The sequence below is a fragment of the Pogoniulus pusillus genome, chromosome 33 (genome assembly GCF_015220805.1).
Source record: "Pogoniulus pusillus isolate bPogPus1 chromosome 33, bPogPus1.pri, whole genome shotgun sequence".
Lineage (NCBI taxonomy): Eukaryota > Metazoa > Chordata > Aves > Piciformes > Lybiidae > Pogoniulus > Pogoniulus pusillus.
Genome location: NC_087296.1, coordinates 14754237 through 14766462, shown reverse-complemented (window position 1 = coordinate 14766462; position 12226 = coordinate 14754237). Strand labels below are relative to the sequence as shown.

Here is a 12226-nt window from a genome sequence, read left to right as displayed (position 1 = left end):
GCCAAGAGGGCCAGTGGCATCCTGGCTGGGATTAGAAATGCTGTGCCCAGCAGGAGCAGGGAGGGCATTGTGCCCTTGGTGAGGCTTTGGGGAGGCCACACCTTGAGTGTTGTGTTCAGTTTTGGGCACCTCATTATAAGAGGGATGTGGAGGTGCTGAAGCAGTTCGAGAGGAGGGCATGGAAGCTGTGAAGGGCCTGGAGAGTAAATCTGATGAGCAACTGAGGGAGCTGGGGATGGTTGGTGTGAGGCAGAGGAGGCTGAGGGCAGAGCTCATTGGTGTCTACAGCTACCTGAAGGGACACTGTGGAGAGGCTGCTGCTGGGCTCTGCTCACAGGCAACTGGAGACAGAGAAAGGGGGAATGGCCTCAGGCTGAGGCTGGGGAGGTTTAGATTGGACATTAGGAAAAGGTTTTTCATGGAGAGAGTGGTCAGGGACTGGAATGAGCTGCCCAGGGAGGTGCTGGAGTCATCAAGCCTGGCTGTGTTTCAGGGTGGTTTGGATGTGGTGCCTGGGGCTGTAGTTTAAGGTGAATCTTGTAGAGCAGGGTTCTTGGTTGGGCTTGGTGATCCTGAAGGGCTTTGCCAGCCTGCAAGTTTCTGTGATTCTGTGATCTCCCCCTCTGCTCTGCCCTACTGAGGCCACATCTGGAATATTGTGTCCAGTTCTGTGACCCTTAAGTCAAGAAGCTCAGGGAACTGCTTGAAAGAGCCCAGCCCAGAGCCCCCAGGCTGCTGCAGGCAGGGGAAGCTCTCCTGTGAGGCCAGGCTGAGGGAGCTGGGGCTGGGAGCTGGCAGCAGAGCAGCCTGAGGGCTGCCCTCAGTGCTGTGCTAAGGATGTGCAGGGCAGTGTGGGCAGGACACAGCCAGGCTCTGCCCAGGGGTGGCCAAGGGCAGCACAAGGGGCACTGGGGGCAAGCTGGAGCAGAGGAGGTGCCACGGGAACAGGAGGGGAAACTTTGTCAGTGTGAGGGTGCTGGAGCCTGGAGCAGGCTGCCCAGAGAGGCTGTGGAGTCTCCTGCTCTGGAGAGATTCAGATCCCACCTGGATGTGTTGCTGTGTGCCCTGCCCTGGGTGATGCTGCTCTGGCAGGGTTGGACTGGATGATCTCTGGAGGTCCCTTCCAGCCCCTAACACTCTGAGATTCTGTGATTCCTGTACTGAGAAGGTCAGGGCTGGTGTCTCAAAGCACAGCACAGGACTGGTGCTGAGACTGTAGATGTACTGGGTTTTTTCCTTCAAAATCAATATTTTAAAGCCTCACCTTTTCTGCTGCCAGCCAAGTCGAGAGCAGGATGCTGCACCACAGGCAGCAGCTCCTTTCTCTCCAAAACAAACGCTGGGATTGCTGCTGGGCTACGGGAAATTGGAACTCACCTCCTTCCGTAGCTGTGGGCATTTGGACAGCTTCATGAAGGTCAGGTGTGGGTTAAAAGCTCTTTCTTCTCCAGCCAAGATGCCCTTTTCTTGAAATACCTTCTTCATAATCTCTGAGGGGGAAGAAAGGTGGAGAGGTACAAAGATACTACATGATAGGATGCTTAAAGAAGTGCTTTCAGCTGTAGGGTGAGTCACAGCCACTGCACAGGGAAGGAACAGGATGCTGAGCACCACAAGGCAGAGATATTTGCACTTAACTTCAGCAGGACCTACTTCTTCATGTGAAGAGTCCTGGATTTGCAGCTGAAATAGGAGATCTGCAGTTAAAATGGCTTCACTCAAGTAATGGCACAGGCCCAGGTTGCCCAGGGAGCTCATGGGTGCCCCTACCTGGGAGTGTCCAAGGCCAGGTTGGATGGGGCCTTGGGCAAGCTGTGCTGGTGGAGGTGTCCCTGCCCGCAGCAGGGGGTTGGAACTGGCTGTGCCTTCCAACCCATGCTGTGATTCTGTGAAGTGCTTTCCTGGGAGCAGAGGAAGATGAGCAGCAGTGCAGAGCCATTAATATCCACGCTGCTCTTTGAAGAAATGGCCCCAGGAAAGGGTTTTAAGGAACTGTGGAGGGAAGCATGGCTGCTGCAGGCAAGAGACACTGCCAGGCTTCTGAGCCAGCAGGAAAGTGGATTTGAAGTCTGATCACACACATGAAGGTTAAAGCTTCTGATGGGGATTGCCTGAACTGAAGGGAATCAGAGGGCAGCAGCAAGAATCACAGACAGACAATGCCTGTGGGGCTTCACAAACCAGGCTCTGCCACGGCTCCCCCAGGCATCAACATCAGCAGCCAGGCTGCCAAATCCCACTGCAGCTCTGCTTCCCCCGGCAGGCTCCGCCCGAGCAAGCTCTGCAGCTCCACAGCACACCCGGGGGAAACTGAAGCTATTTTTACAGGCTCAGCGACTTCCTGAAACAGCTTTTGACAGCATTCAGCCATCTCCCCTGCAACTGGCAGTGCTCTGCAGTGCCACTCTGGACCTTATGTTTGTAACGGCCAAACTGCTGCATCTCCTCTGCCTCTCTTCCCCTGGATGTGGCTGAATCCATCAGCCAACTCTTAGCCCGTGGTTAGACCTGAAAGATGACAAATGAGACTTAGAACCACTACACACTGGCAATACAACTGCTGGATCAGGACAGAAGAGCTCAGAGTAAAACTGCACCTCTCTGGAGGTCTTCAAGACTAGGCTGGATGAGGCCTTGAGCAGCCTGTTCTAGTGGGAGGTGTCCCTGCCTATGGTAGGGGGTTGGGACTGGCTGAGCTTGGAGGTCCCTTCCAGCCTAACCCATTCTGTGATGCTGTGACTGCATTCTGTGCATTTACTGAGATGTTTTGCCTGACTCTACACTGGAGAAAACCCAACCAAAGGTAGCTCTGCAACTGTCATGTGAAGCCACTTTAACATTTCTGAGCTGCTGGTTGTGTTTTCACAGGATCAGGGAATCACTGAGGTTGGAAGAGATCTTTAAGATCGAGTCCCACCATAACCCAACTCCCATGACCACTAAACTACATTTTGAAGCACCACATCTCCAGCTTCCTGAGCACCTCCAGGGATGGGCACTCCAGCACCTCCCTGGGCAGCCTGTGCCAATCCCTGACCACTCTTGCAGCAAAGGCATTTTCCTCACCTCCAACCTACCCCTCCCCTGGCACAATTCCAGGACATTTCCTCTCCTTCTATCACCTGTACTAGGGAGCAGAGCCCAACCCCCACCTCACTGCAGCCTCCTTTCAGGAAGCTGCAGAGAGCAATGAGCTCTGCCCTCAGCCTCCTCCAGATTAAACCACCCACAGCTCTGTTCTCCAGATCCTTCCCCACCTTCACTGCCCTTCTCAGACACACTCACCCTGCACAGCAGCCTGCATGGCCTCTTCCTCTCCTTTTATCCCCTGATAGGAGGGAGAAGAGACCAACAGCAGCCTCACTCCACCTCCCTGCAGGTACTTTAGGAGCATTCTGTTGGTATCAGTTGGCAGAAGTCAGGTTTACAAAGCAGCTCTTTTGGTCACCCTCCCTTTCCTACACGTTCAGAGCTGTACAGGACCTAACTTCCAAGGCAATGAGGAACTCAACGCCATCGACTTCAGCTGCTGGTATTGATCATGACCTCAGCCACATGGCACCAGAGGTGAGAACCAGGAACCAAAAATGCCTACTTTCCATCTCATGTTACTGCTCAGAAAAGTGACTGTGCCTCTGTACCTGGCACTGGGAAGGACACTGTGGTGCAGGACCATGCCCAGAGAAGGGCAAGGAGGCTGGTGAGGGGTCTGGAGAACAGGGGGTGTTCAAAATTTCACTTCTGTCATTTCTGTTGGTCAGGCACTGGCACAGGCTGCCCAGGGAGGTGGTGGAGTACCCCCCTGGAGGTGTTCAAGAAAGGTGTGGTTGTGGCACTCTGGGGACATGGATTGGTGGCCATGGTGGGGTTGGGTTAATGGTTGGACTGGATGACCTTAGAGGCCTTTTCCAGCCCAAACAGTTCCATGATTCTATGAATCTATAACCAAAGCCTGCATCAAACACCAAACTCCAGCATCCTACCATTGAGATCATTATGAAGGGCAGTGTCACCCTGGAGTGTTCCTGGCTGCTGCCTGACAAAAACCACCAACTCCTGAACACCCTGGCAATCCCTGATGCTGGCTGAGCCAGGGCCAGTGCTAGCTCACACGCTGCTGGTGTCATCTGAGGAAAGGCAAGGCCTTGCTTCTCTTCTCTCTAGAGCAGGAGGCTGTCTTTTCTCCCCAGCAGTGCTGCCATTTCTCTGCAAAGTCAGCTCTGCACTGTGCCAGAAGGCAACCCAGGCTGAAGCCAATTCCCTAATGTCACTTGGTTGTGTTACTCAGGCTTTGCCACAGTGAGCAGTCACTGTGCTGTACCATTGCCACATACCAGTGAGCTACTGCAAACACCTGTCAGCAGTGTGCATGGTGGTTCTGGCTCTCTCCATCAGCAAACATCCATGGAGAACAAAGATTCAAAAAGCAGGATCCGAGGAGCAGCTGGACAGAGCCACTTTGGGCCCAGATGCCAACACATCAGGTGAGCCTTAGATTTATAGAGTCATAGAATGGCTGCAGCTGGAAGGGACCTTCGAGAGCATCCAGTTCCAAGCCCCTGCCATGAGCAGGGACACCTCTCACCAGCACAGCTTGCTCAAGGCCTCACCCAGCCTGGCCTTGGACACCTTCAGGCATGGGCACCCACAGCCTCCCTGGGCAACCTGTGCCAGTGTCTCACCACCCTCACTCTAAAGAATTTCTTTCTAATCTCCACTCTCAATCTGTCCTGTTCCAGTTTGTGCAACCCAAGCACAAATCCAGGCTGGGCGAGGAGTGGCTGAGAGCAGTCTGGAGGGGAATGATTTGAGGGTGTCAGTTGGTGCCAAAGTGCCCAGGAGCCAGCACTAGCCACTGGCAGCCCAGAGTCAGCTGTGTGCTGGCTGCAGCCAGAGCAGGGAGAGCAGCAGCACAGGGAGGGGATTCTGCCCCTCTGCTCTGCTCAGAGCTTGCCTGCAGCACTGCCTCCAGCTCTGGGAACCCAGCACAAGAAGGACCTAGAGCTGCTGGAGGGGGTCCAGAGGAGGCCACGAAGATGATCAGAGGTCTGGAGAACCTCTCCTGTGGGGACAGGCTGAGAGAGTTGTGGCTGTGCAGCCTGGAGAAGAGAAGGCTCCAGGGAGACAATGATAAGATGAAGGCTCAAAGTGCCAGACTGAAAGACAAACTCCTGAAGGACATGTTGGTGAAACTTGGCTCTTTTACTGCCTTTAACCCATCCCAACTCTTCCCAAAAGTTTGTCCTGATTATAAAAACAAATGGGTGAGAGCATCTGTTTGAAACCACCAAACCCACCTCTCACTGTTGTGGCTAAGGGGGCATTTGTCCAAGTTGTCCAGTTTATTCAGTGTAAATGGAAGTGTGCAAGCCTTTGCTGTCCTTGTGTTCAGAGAACCAGGCCTGGCATTTCTAGCACCAAGGAACAAAGGTGGAGATTCCCAAGGAGTGCTTCAGAGGCAGGCAGGCAGTGAGCACGCTGCAGCCAGCCTCACTACCTGGCGCTGCTGAGCGGCCGCTAACCAGCGCATCTCCTGTGCCCTGTGCGAGGGATGCTAACGAAAGCATCTCCTCGTCAGCCACCCCGGAGCCACCCAAGGGCAGTGCACTCTGCTGGCTGCCTTGGTTATCTCACACCCAGCCACAGTGAGCATCCATGCTACAGGAAACAGCAAGGTGCAGAAGAGACTGCAAAAGCTGAAGACGGACTCACAGGCTCCACTGACCTTTCAGCCCTCACTAACCAAGGAAATTGCTTACAACAATTTCAGTTCCTTGCCCTCTGAGATTACCTGCTGTGGAAATGCCAAACTCCTCCTGTGTGCTTTACTTTCTCCTTACCTTACAAACAGATTCTCTGCTTAGAATCATAGAATCAAGCAGGTTGGAAGAGAGCTCCAACCTCATCCAGTCCAACCTAGCACCCAGCCCTATCCAGTCAACTAGAACATGGCACTAAGTGCCTCATCCAGTCTCCTCTTGAACACCTCCAGGGATGGTGACTCCATCTCCCTGGGCAGCCAATGCCAATCACTCTCTCTGCCAACAACTTCCTCCTAACATCCAGTCTAGACCTGCCCTGGCACAGCTTGAGGCTGTGTCCCCTTGTTCTGGTGCTGGCTGCCTGGCAGCAGAGTCCAACCCCACCTGGCTACAGCCTCCCTTCAGGTAGTTGTAGACAGCAATGAGCTCTGCCCTAAGCCTCCTCTTCTCCAAGCTAAACAACCCCAGCTCCTTCGGCCCTGTGAGGTGAGGCCCTTCTCTGGACACCTTCCAGCATCTCAACATCTCTTTGGAGCTGAAAGCCTTGGTACAAGAGGAAAACTTCGATGTCGCCATCACAGAAACGTGGTGGGATGGCTCCCACACCTGGAGTGCTGTCATCAGTGGCTCAGACTCTTCAGGCGAGACAGGCAAGGGAGAAGGGGTGGAGGAGTGGCTCTGTATATTAGGGATGCTCTGGATGTCATGGAGGTAGAGATTAAGGATGATCAAGTTGAGTCCCTATGGGTGAGAATTAAGGAGAAGGCCAAAAGGGCCTCACAGGAGTCTGTTTTAGACCATCCAACCAGCAAGAAGAGGTTGATTGGTTACTCTTTAAGGAACTGGAGGCTGCCTCAAGATCACCTGCCCTTGTTCTGGTGGGAGACTTTAACCTGCCAGACATCTGCTGGGACTTTAATATTGCAGAGAAGAGGCAGTCTAGAAGGTTCCTAGAGTGTGTGGAGGACAATTTCTTATCTCAGCTGCTTATTGCTGCTACCCCAATGGCTCTACTGTTAAACCCTTGATCTTCTCCTTGCTTGTGTCCTCTCTGCAGCCCTCACAGAGCCAAATCTCACCATTCTTGGCAAGCTGAAAATATTCCTTCTGGCTCTCTCTGCACAGCTGATCACAATGTTGAGCCCCTGTGTGAAGAGCAGCATAGAGCAGGGCAGGAGAGGCACTGCAGTACAGTGCTCCCAAGCCAAGCTCCTTTCCAAGCCCATTCCTCTTGCACACCTGCTTTAGCCTCTTCTTCTGGTTATGGGACACACAAAGGAGAGCAAAGAGATCTGCCAATAGCACAGCATTTAGTGCTCTACTCTGCCCTGGTGAGGGCACACCTGGAAGATTGTGTCCAGTTCTGGGCTCTCACTTGAGAGGGACAGGGATAGACTAGAGAGAGTCCAATAAAGAGCTGTGAGGGTGCTGAAGGACCTGCAACATCTGTGTGATGAGAGGCTGCCGGGGCTTGAGCAGGGCTAACTGAACAGACTTAGGTGGTTCTGATAAGGATGCTGCAGAGCAGTGGCCTGGGGAGGCTAGCAGAGGAGCTGCTCTCTGTAGCTGAGCTGTGCGAGGAGGGCAGGCTGCTCAGCCCTGCCAACAGGAGAATGCTGTGGCTGGCTGCGCAAAGGGGGATTGAGGGGGCAGTTGGTCAGGTCTGCCTCTGTGCCTGTGGCCAGCCCATGCTCTGCTGTGCAAGCCTGTCAGAAGTACATGCCCCTGCACTGAGCTCCATGCTATAAGCACCACACTTGGCTTCAATGAGTGGACTGACCTCCTGTGCACCATATCACTATGAGGGTCATGGAGGGCCTGTAGGCCAAAAGCAGGCTTATTTATGCCTGCTCTGCCTGGACATGTCTCTGCCTGCACCAGGGGTAAATGAGCACAAAGTGACACCTGATTGTGTAAGTCCCCACACACCCAGCTCGGGCCTGCCTGGTGCTAGTACTCTGCACTAGCACTCTGCACTGGTTAGACCACACCTTGAGTATTGTGTTCAATTCTGGGCCCCCCAGTTTAGGAGGGACATTGAGATGCTTGAGCGTGTCCAGAGAAGGGCAACGAGGCTGGTGAGAGGCCTTGAGCACAGCCCTACGAGGAGAGGCTGAGGGAGCTGGGATTGGTTAGCCTGGAGGAGGCTCAGGGGTGACCTTATTGCTGTCTGCAACTACCTGAGGGGTGGTTGTGGCCAGGAGGAGGTTGCTCTCTTCTCTCAGGAGGCCAGCACCAGAACAAGAGGACACAGCCTCAGGCTGTGCCAGGGGAGATTTAGGCTGGAGGTGAGGAGAAAGTTCTTCACTGAGAGAGTCATTGGGCACTGGAATGGGCTGCCCGGGGAGGTGGTGGAGTCGCCGTCCCTGGGGCACTTCAAGGCAAGGTTGGATGTGGCACTTGGTGCCATGGTCTGGCCTTGAGCTCTGTGCTAAAGGGTTGGACTTGATGATCTGTGAGGTCTCTTCCAACCCTGATGATACTGTGATACTGTGATACTGTGATTCCCATACCTGGAGTCCAGGCCTGTGGGTTTTACCTAGTGTGGTAAGGTTTGGTGACTTCCAACCTGATTGGTCATTCCAGTGGCCAATGAGACCGTTAACTCTTGGCCCACAGTTGATAAATAGGGGTGCACAGGCTCACGTGCAGCCTCCCCAACATTGCTTGTGGCTCCGCCACATGCCTGCCTGCCTGCCTGCGTACCTCCTTGCAGCTGTATGCCTGCCTTTGTATGAGTGCCTGCTGTGCACAATGCCGTGGGTTGCCAGGAGCAGACCCACTTGTCTGCGTGTGATCGGCCTCAGGAGCCAGCATTAGACCCATGCTCAGACTGCACAGACTCCTGCCTCTGCACCTGGAGATCCTGCTTGCGTACTCCTGGAGAGAGCAGCCAGCAGGAGCCTCAATTCAAGAAAGATGTTGAGGTGCTGGAACATGTCCAGAGAAGGGCAACAAAGCTGGTGAGGGGCCTGGAGCACAAATCCTATGAGGAGAGGCTGAGGGAGCTGGGCCTGTTTAGCCTGGAGAAGAGGAGACTCAGGGGTGATCTTATTACTGTCTACAACTACCTGAAGGGACATTGTAGCCAGGTGGGGGGTGGCCTCTTCTCCCAGGCAACCAGCAATAGAACAAGGGGACACAGTCTCAAGTTGTGCCAGGGTTAGGTATAGGCTGGATGTTAGGAGGAAGTTCTTCACAGAGAGAGTGATTGGCATTGGAATGGGCTGCCCAGGGAGGTGGTGGAGGCACCATCCCTGGGGGTCTTCAAGAAAAGACTGGATGAGGCACTTAGTGCCATGGTCTAGTTGATTGGATAGGGCAGGGTGATAGGTTGGACTGGATGATCTTGGAGGTCTCTTCCAACCTGGTTGATTCTATGAGTTCTATGAGTTCTATGAGCAGCAAGGTCAGAGACTGCCATTTCCCCTGAAACTGGAGGATTCCAGCCTCAAAGTCCACAGTCAGAGACCCTGAAGAACTGGACACTTGCAATAGGCTGATGCAGCCCTGGAGGGTGATTAATAATTGATAAGAACTGTGAGTAGATGCCTCTGTAATTTCTATTACCTCTGCCATAGAGCAGAAAGCAGCTTTCAGCTCAGCTTTGCTGGGCAAACAGTATAAGACCCCAGGCAGCATTAAGCCATGGGGAAAACTCTCTCTCTGTTAACAGTTTGAATGTTTGCTGGTTATTAATAAGTTTCTGTAGATAGATATTCCATAACCTCTTCATAACTGTGTAAAGAACAATTTAATGTTAAAGTTCAGTGGTTGGGGGTGGCGAGAGTTGAAATGTTGGAAGTTACTAAATACTTATATTTATAAATACCCTCTCTCATTCATTAATTCCTCCCCTCCACCCAGTCGGCGCAGGCACTGAGGGACCCCAGCCGCGCACATGAGCCGTGTCTTTCCCGCTCCCACGCCGCCTAAGTGAGGCCAACTCAACAACAGGCTACGAGCCCTGGGGCTGGTTAGCCTGGAGAAGGCTGAGAGGGGATCTGAGCAATAGTTACAAATAGCTGAGGGCTGGGGGGCAGGGGCCAGGCTCTGTGCAGTGCTGTCCTGGGGTAGGACAAGGACCAATGGGCACAAACTGGAACCCAGGAAGTTGCACATTGAGATGAGGAGAAACTGGTTTGGTGTGAGGGTGCTGGAGGCCTGGAGCAGGCTGCCCAGAGAGGCTGTGGAGTCTCCTCTGGAGACTTTCCAAACCCATCTGGATGTGTTCCTGTGTGCCCTGCCCTGGGTGATCCTGCTCTGGAAGGGGGTCAAATGATGTCTGGAGATCCCTTCCAACCTTCACCATTCTATGATTCCCATGCAACTAATAAAATGAGGAGCTTTAGAGCAAAGTGTATTTAATAACTATTAGCTGCTGGAAGCACAAACTCATAAAACCAGCCAGTGATCCACTAGGCCATAAAAGCAGCTGCTGGTTCTCACTAAAATGTGACAACCATCAGCAGTTGTCTCAGCAGTGAAAAGTGTCATGTAGTGCAAAGCTGAACAGAAAATCATAGCATCACAGAATCACAGAACAGCTGGAGTTGGAAGGGACCTTCAAGATCACTCAGTTCCAAGTGACACCTCCCACCAGCACAGCTTGCTCAAGGCCTCATCCAACATGGCCTTGAACACCTCCAGGCAGGGGCATCCACAGCCTCCCTGGGCAACCTGTGCCAGTGTCTCACCACCCTCACTCTCAACAATTTCTTCCTCATCTCCAGTCTCAACCTCCCCTCTCCCAGCTCACAGCCATTGTTCTTGTAAAAAGTCCCTCCCCAGCTTTCCTAAAGGTCCCCTTCACATACTGAAAGGCTGCTCTTGAGGCCCTCCTGGAGCCTTCTCTTCTCCAAGCTGAACAGCCCCAACTCCCTCAGCCTGTCCCCACAGGGGAGGTGGTCCAGCCCTCTGGTCATCTCCTTTGGACCTTCTCCAGCAGCTCCAGGTCTTTCTTGTGCTGGGTTCCCAGAGCTGGAGGCAGTGCTGCAGGTGAGGGCAGAGCAGAGCAGAGCAGAGCAGAGGGGCAGAATCCCCTCCCTGTGCTGCTGCTCTCCCTGCTCTGGCTGCAGCCAGCACACAGGTAGCTTTTTATACTGCCAGTAACTGTTGCTGGTTCATGTCAAGCTCCTGATCCACCAGCACCCCCAAGTCCTTCTCTGCAGAGCTGCTTTTATCCACTCCTCATCTAGCATCAACAAAAGGCATCAACAATGCTGAGGTCTGCTGGAATCAGTCCTGCAGCTAGGTAAGGACCACCAGCAGGCAGCACCACCAACACAATGGTTATGCTTTTTCTCTGCTGGTTACATTCATCACACCCTACAGCATATACAGAGAGAGAATTTGCTGACAGAAATGCTGCTATTTGGGAGGCAGCAAAGTGGTGCACTTTCATTTTGAAAGAGCACTTCTCTTGCTGTGGGTGAGTCACACTTGTACAGTCCAGGAAAGTCCTGCTACACACACTGGCAGGGTGCAGAACTAACGGCACGTGGACTAGAAGACAACCTAACATGTCACAGCAGCACCCTTGCAGGGCAGTGGTTATGGGTCTGGCCTGGGATGTCCTGTTCACTTTGTGCAAACCCATCACTGCCATGGCAAATTCCAGCAGTTGTCAACTCTCAGGTTTTCCATCATGGGAAGTTACTCATTAAGTGATAAGAGGCAAAATTCAGTTATCTTAGTTTCAGCCATCTGGAACTAAAGTGAACTAAATTGACTGATTTAAACTCTCTCCCTTCCTTCTGAAGCCAGAGCAATGTTACTCACCCTCAGATGGATGCTAAGTATGCTGCTCCTGCAGCAACATCCCTGCCAGCACAGACTGCTCCTCTCCAGCCCCACACCTGCCACTGTCTGCTCCTGTCTTTTGTATTCATGTAGCAACATGGAGCTGTTTTGGTTGGAAAAGCCTCTAAGGATCATCCACTCCAACCATCAGCCCAACAACACCACGGCCATCAAACCACGTCCCAGAGAGCCACAGCCAGACCTCTCCTGGTGACTCCACTACACAGCAAACTGCCCTGGCAATCTGCACAGCTTCAAATTAGCTGTCAAGGGGAAAACCTTCATTGAGGCCCAGCTGGATTCACCCCCCATGGCTGCACACATCCCCAGCACAACAGGGGCCAAACTGCTTCTGTGATCCACCTGGCTTCACACTCATCATTTCTGCTTTTGCTGTCCAGAATTACAGAACCATAGAATGGGCTGGGCTGGAAGTCATCTCCAGAGCTCATCCAGTGCAACCCCCTGCAGTCAGCAGGGATGTCCTCACTAGATCACATTACCCAGGGCCCTATTGAGCTTCACCTTGAATATCTGAATATATTGGTGTGGTCAGCAGGAGCAGGGAGGTCATTCTGCCCCTGTACTCTGCACTGCTTAGACCTCACCTTGAGTACTGTGTTCAGTTCTGGGCCCCCCAGTTTAGGAAGGACATTGAGATG

General features: G+C 53.1%; 1 protein-coding gene across 6 annotated transcripts in view; it reads right to left on the bottom strand.

Annotated features, from left to right (window-relative positions):
• The window catches only part of AKAP7 (A-kinase anchoring protein 7), a 121910-nt gene that overhangs the window by 85238 nt on the left and 24446 nt on the right, over positions 1 to 12226 (bottom strand). For all 6 annotated transcript variants that reach the window (XR_010308174.1, XR_010308173.1, XM_064170194.1 and 3 more), the window contains exon 6: positions 1378 to 1490. Coding sequence is in view for 4 of the 6 variants with exons in the window: in XM_064170194.1 (XP_064026264.1) it covers positions 1378 to 1490 (113 nt within the window). In the remaining 2 variants the exon portion in view is untranslated. The remainder of the gene's footprint in view (positions 1 to 1377; positions 1491 to 12226) is intronic.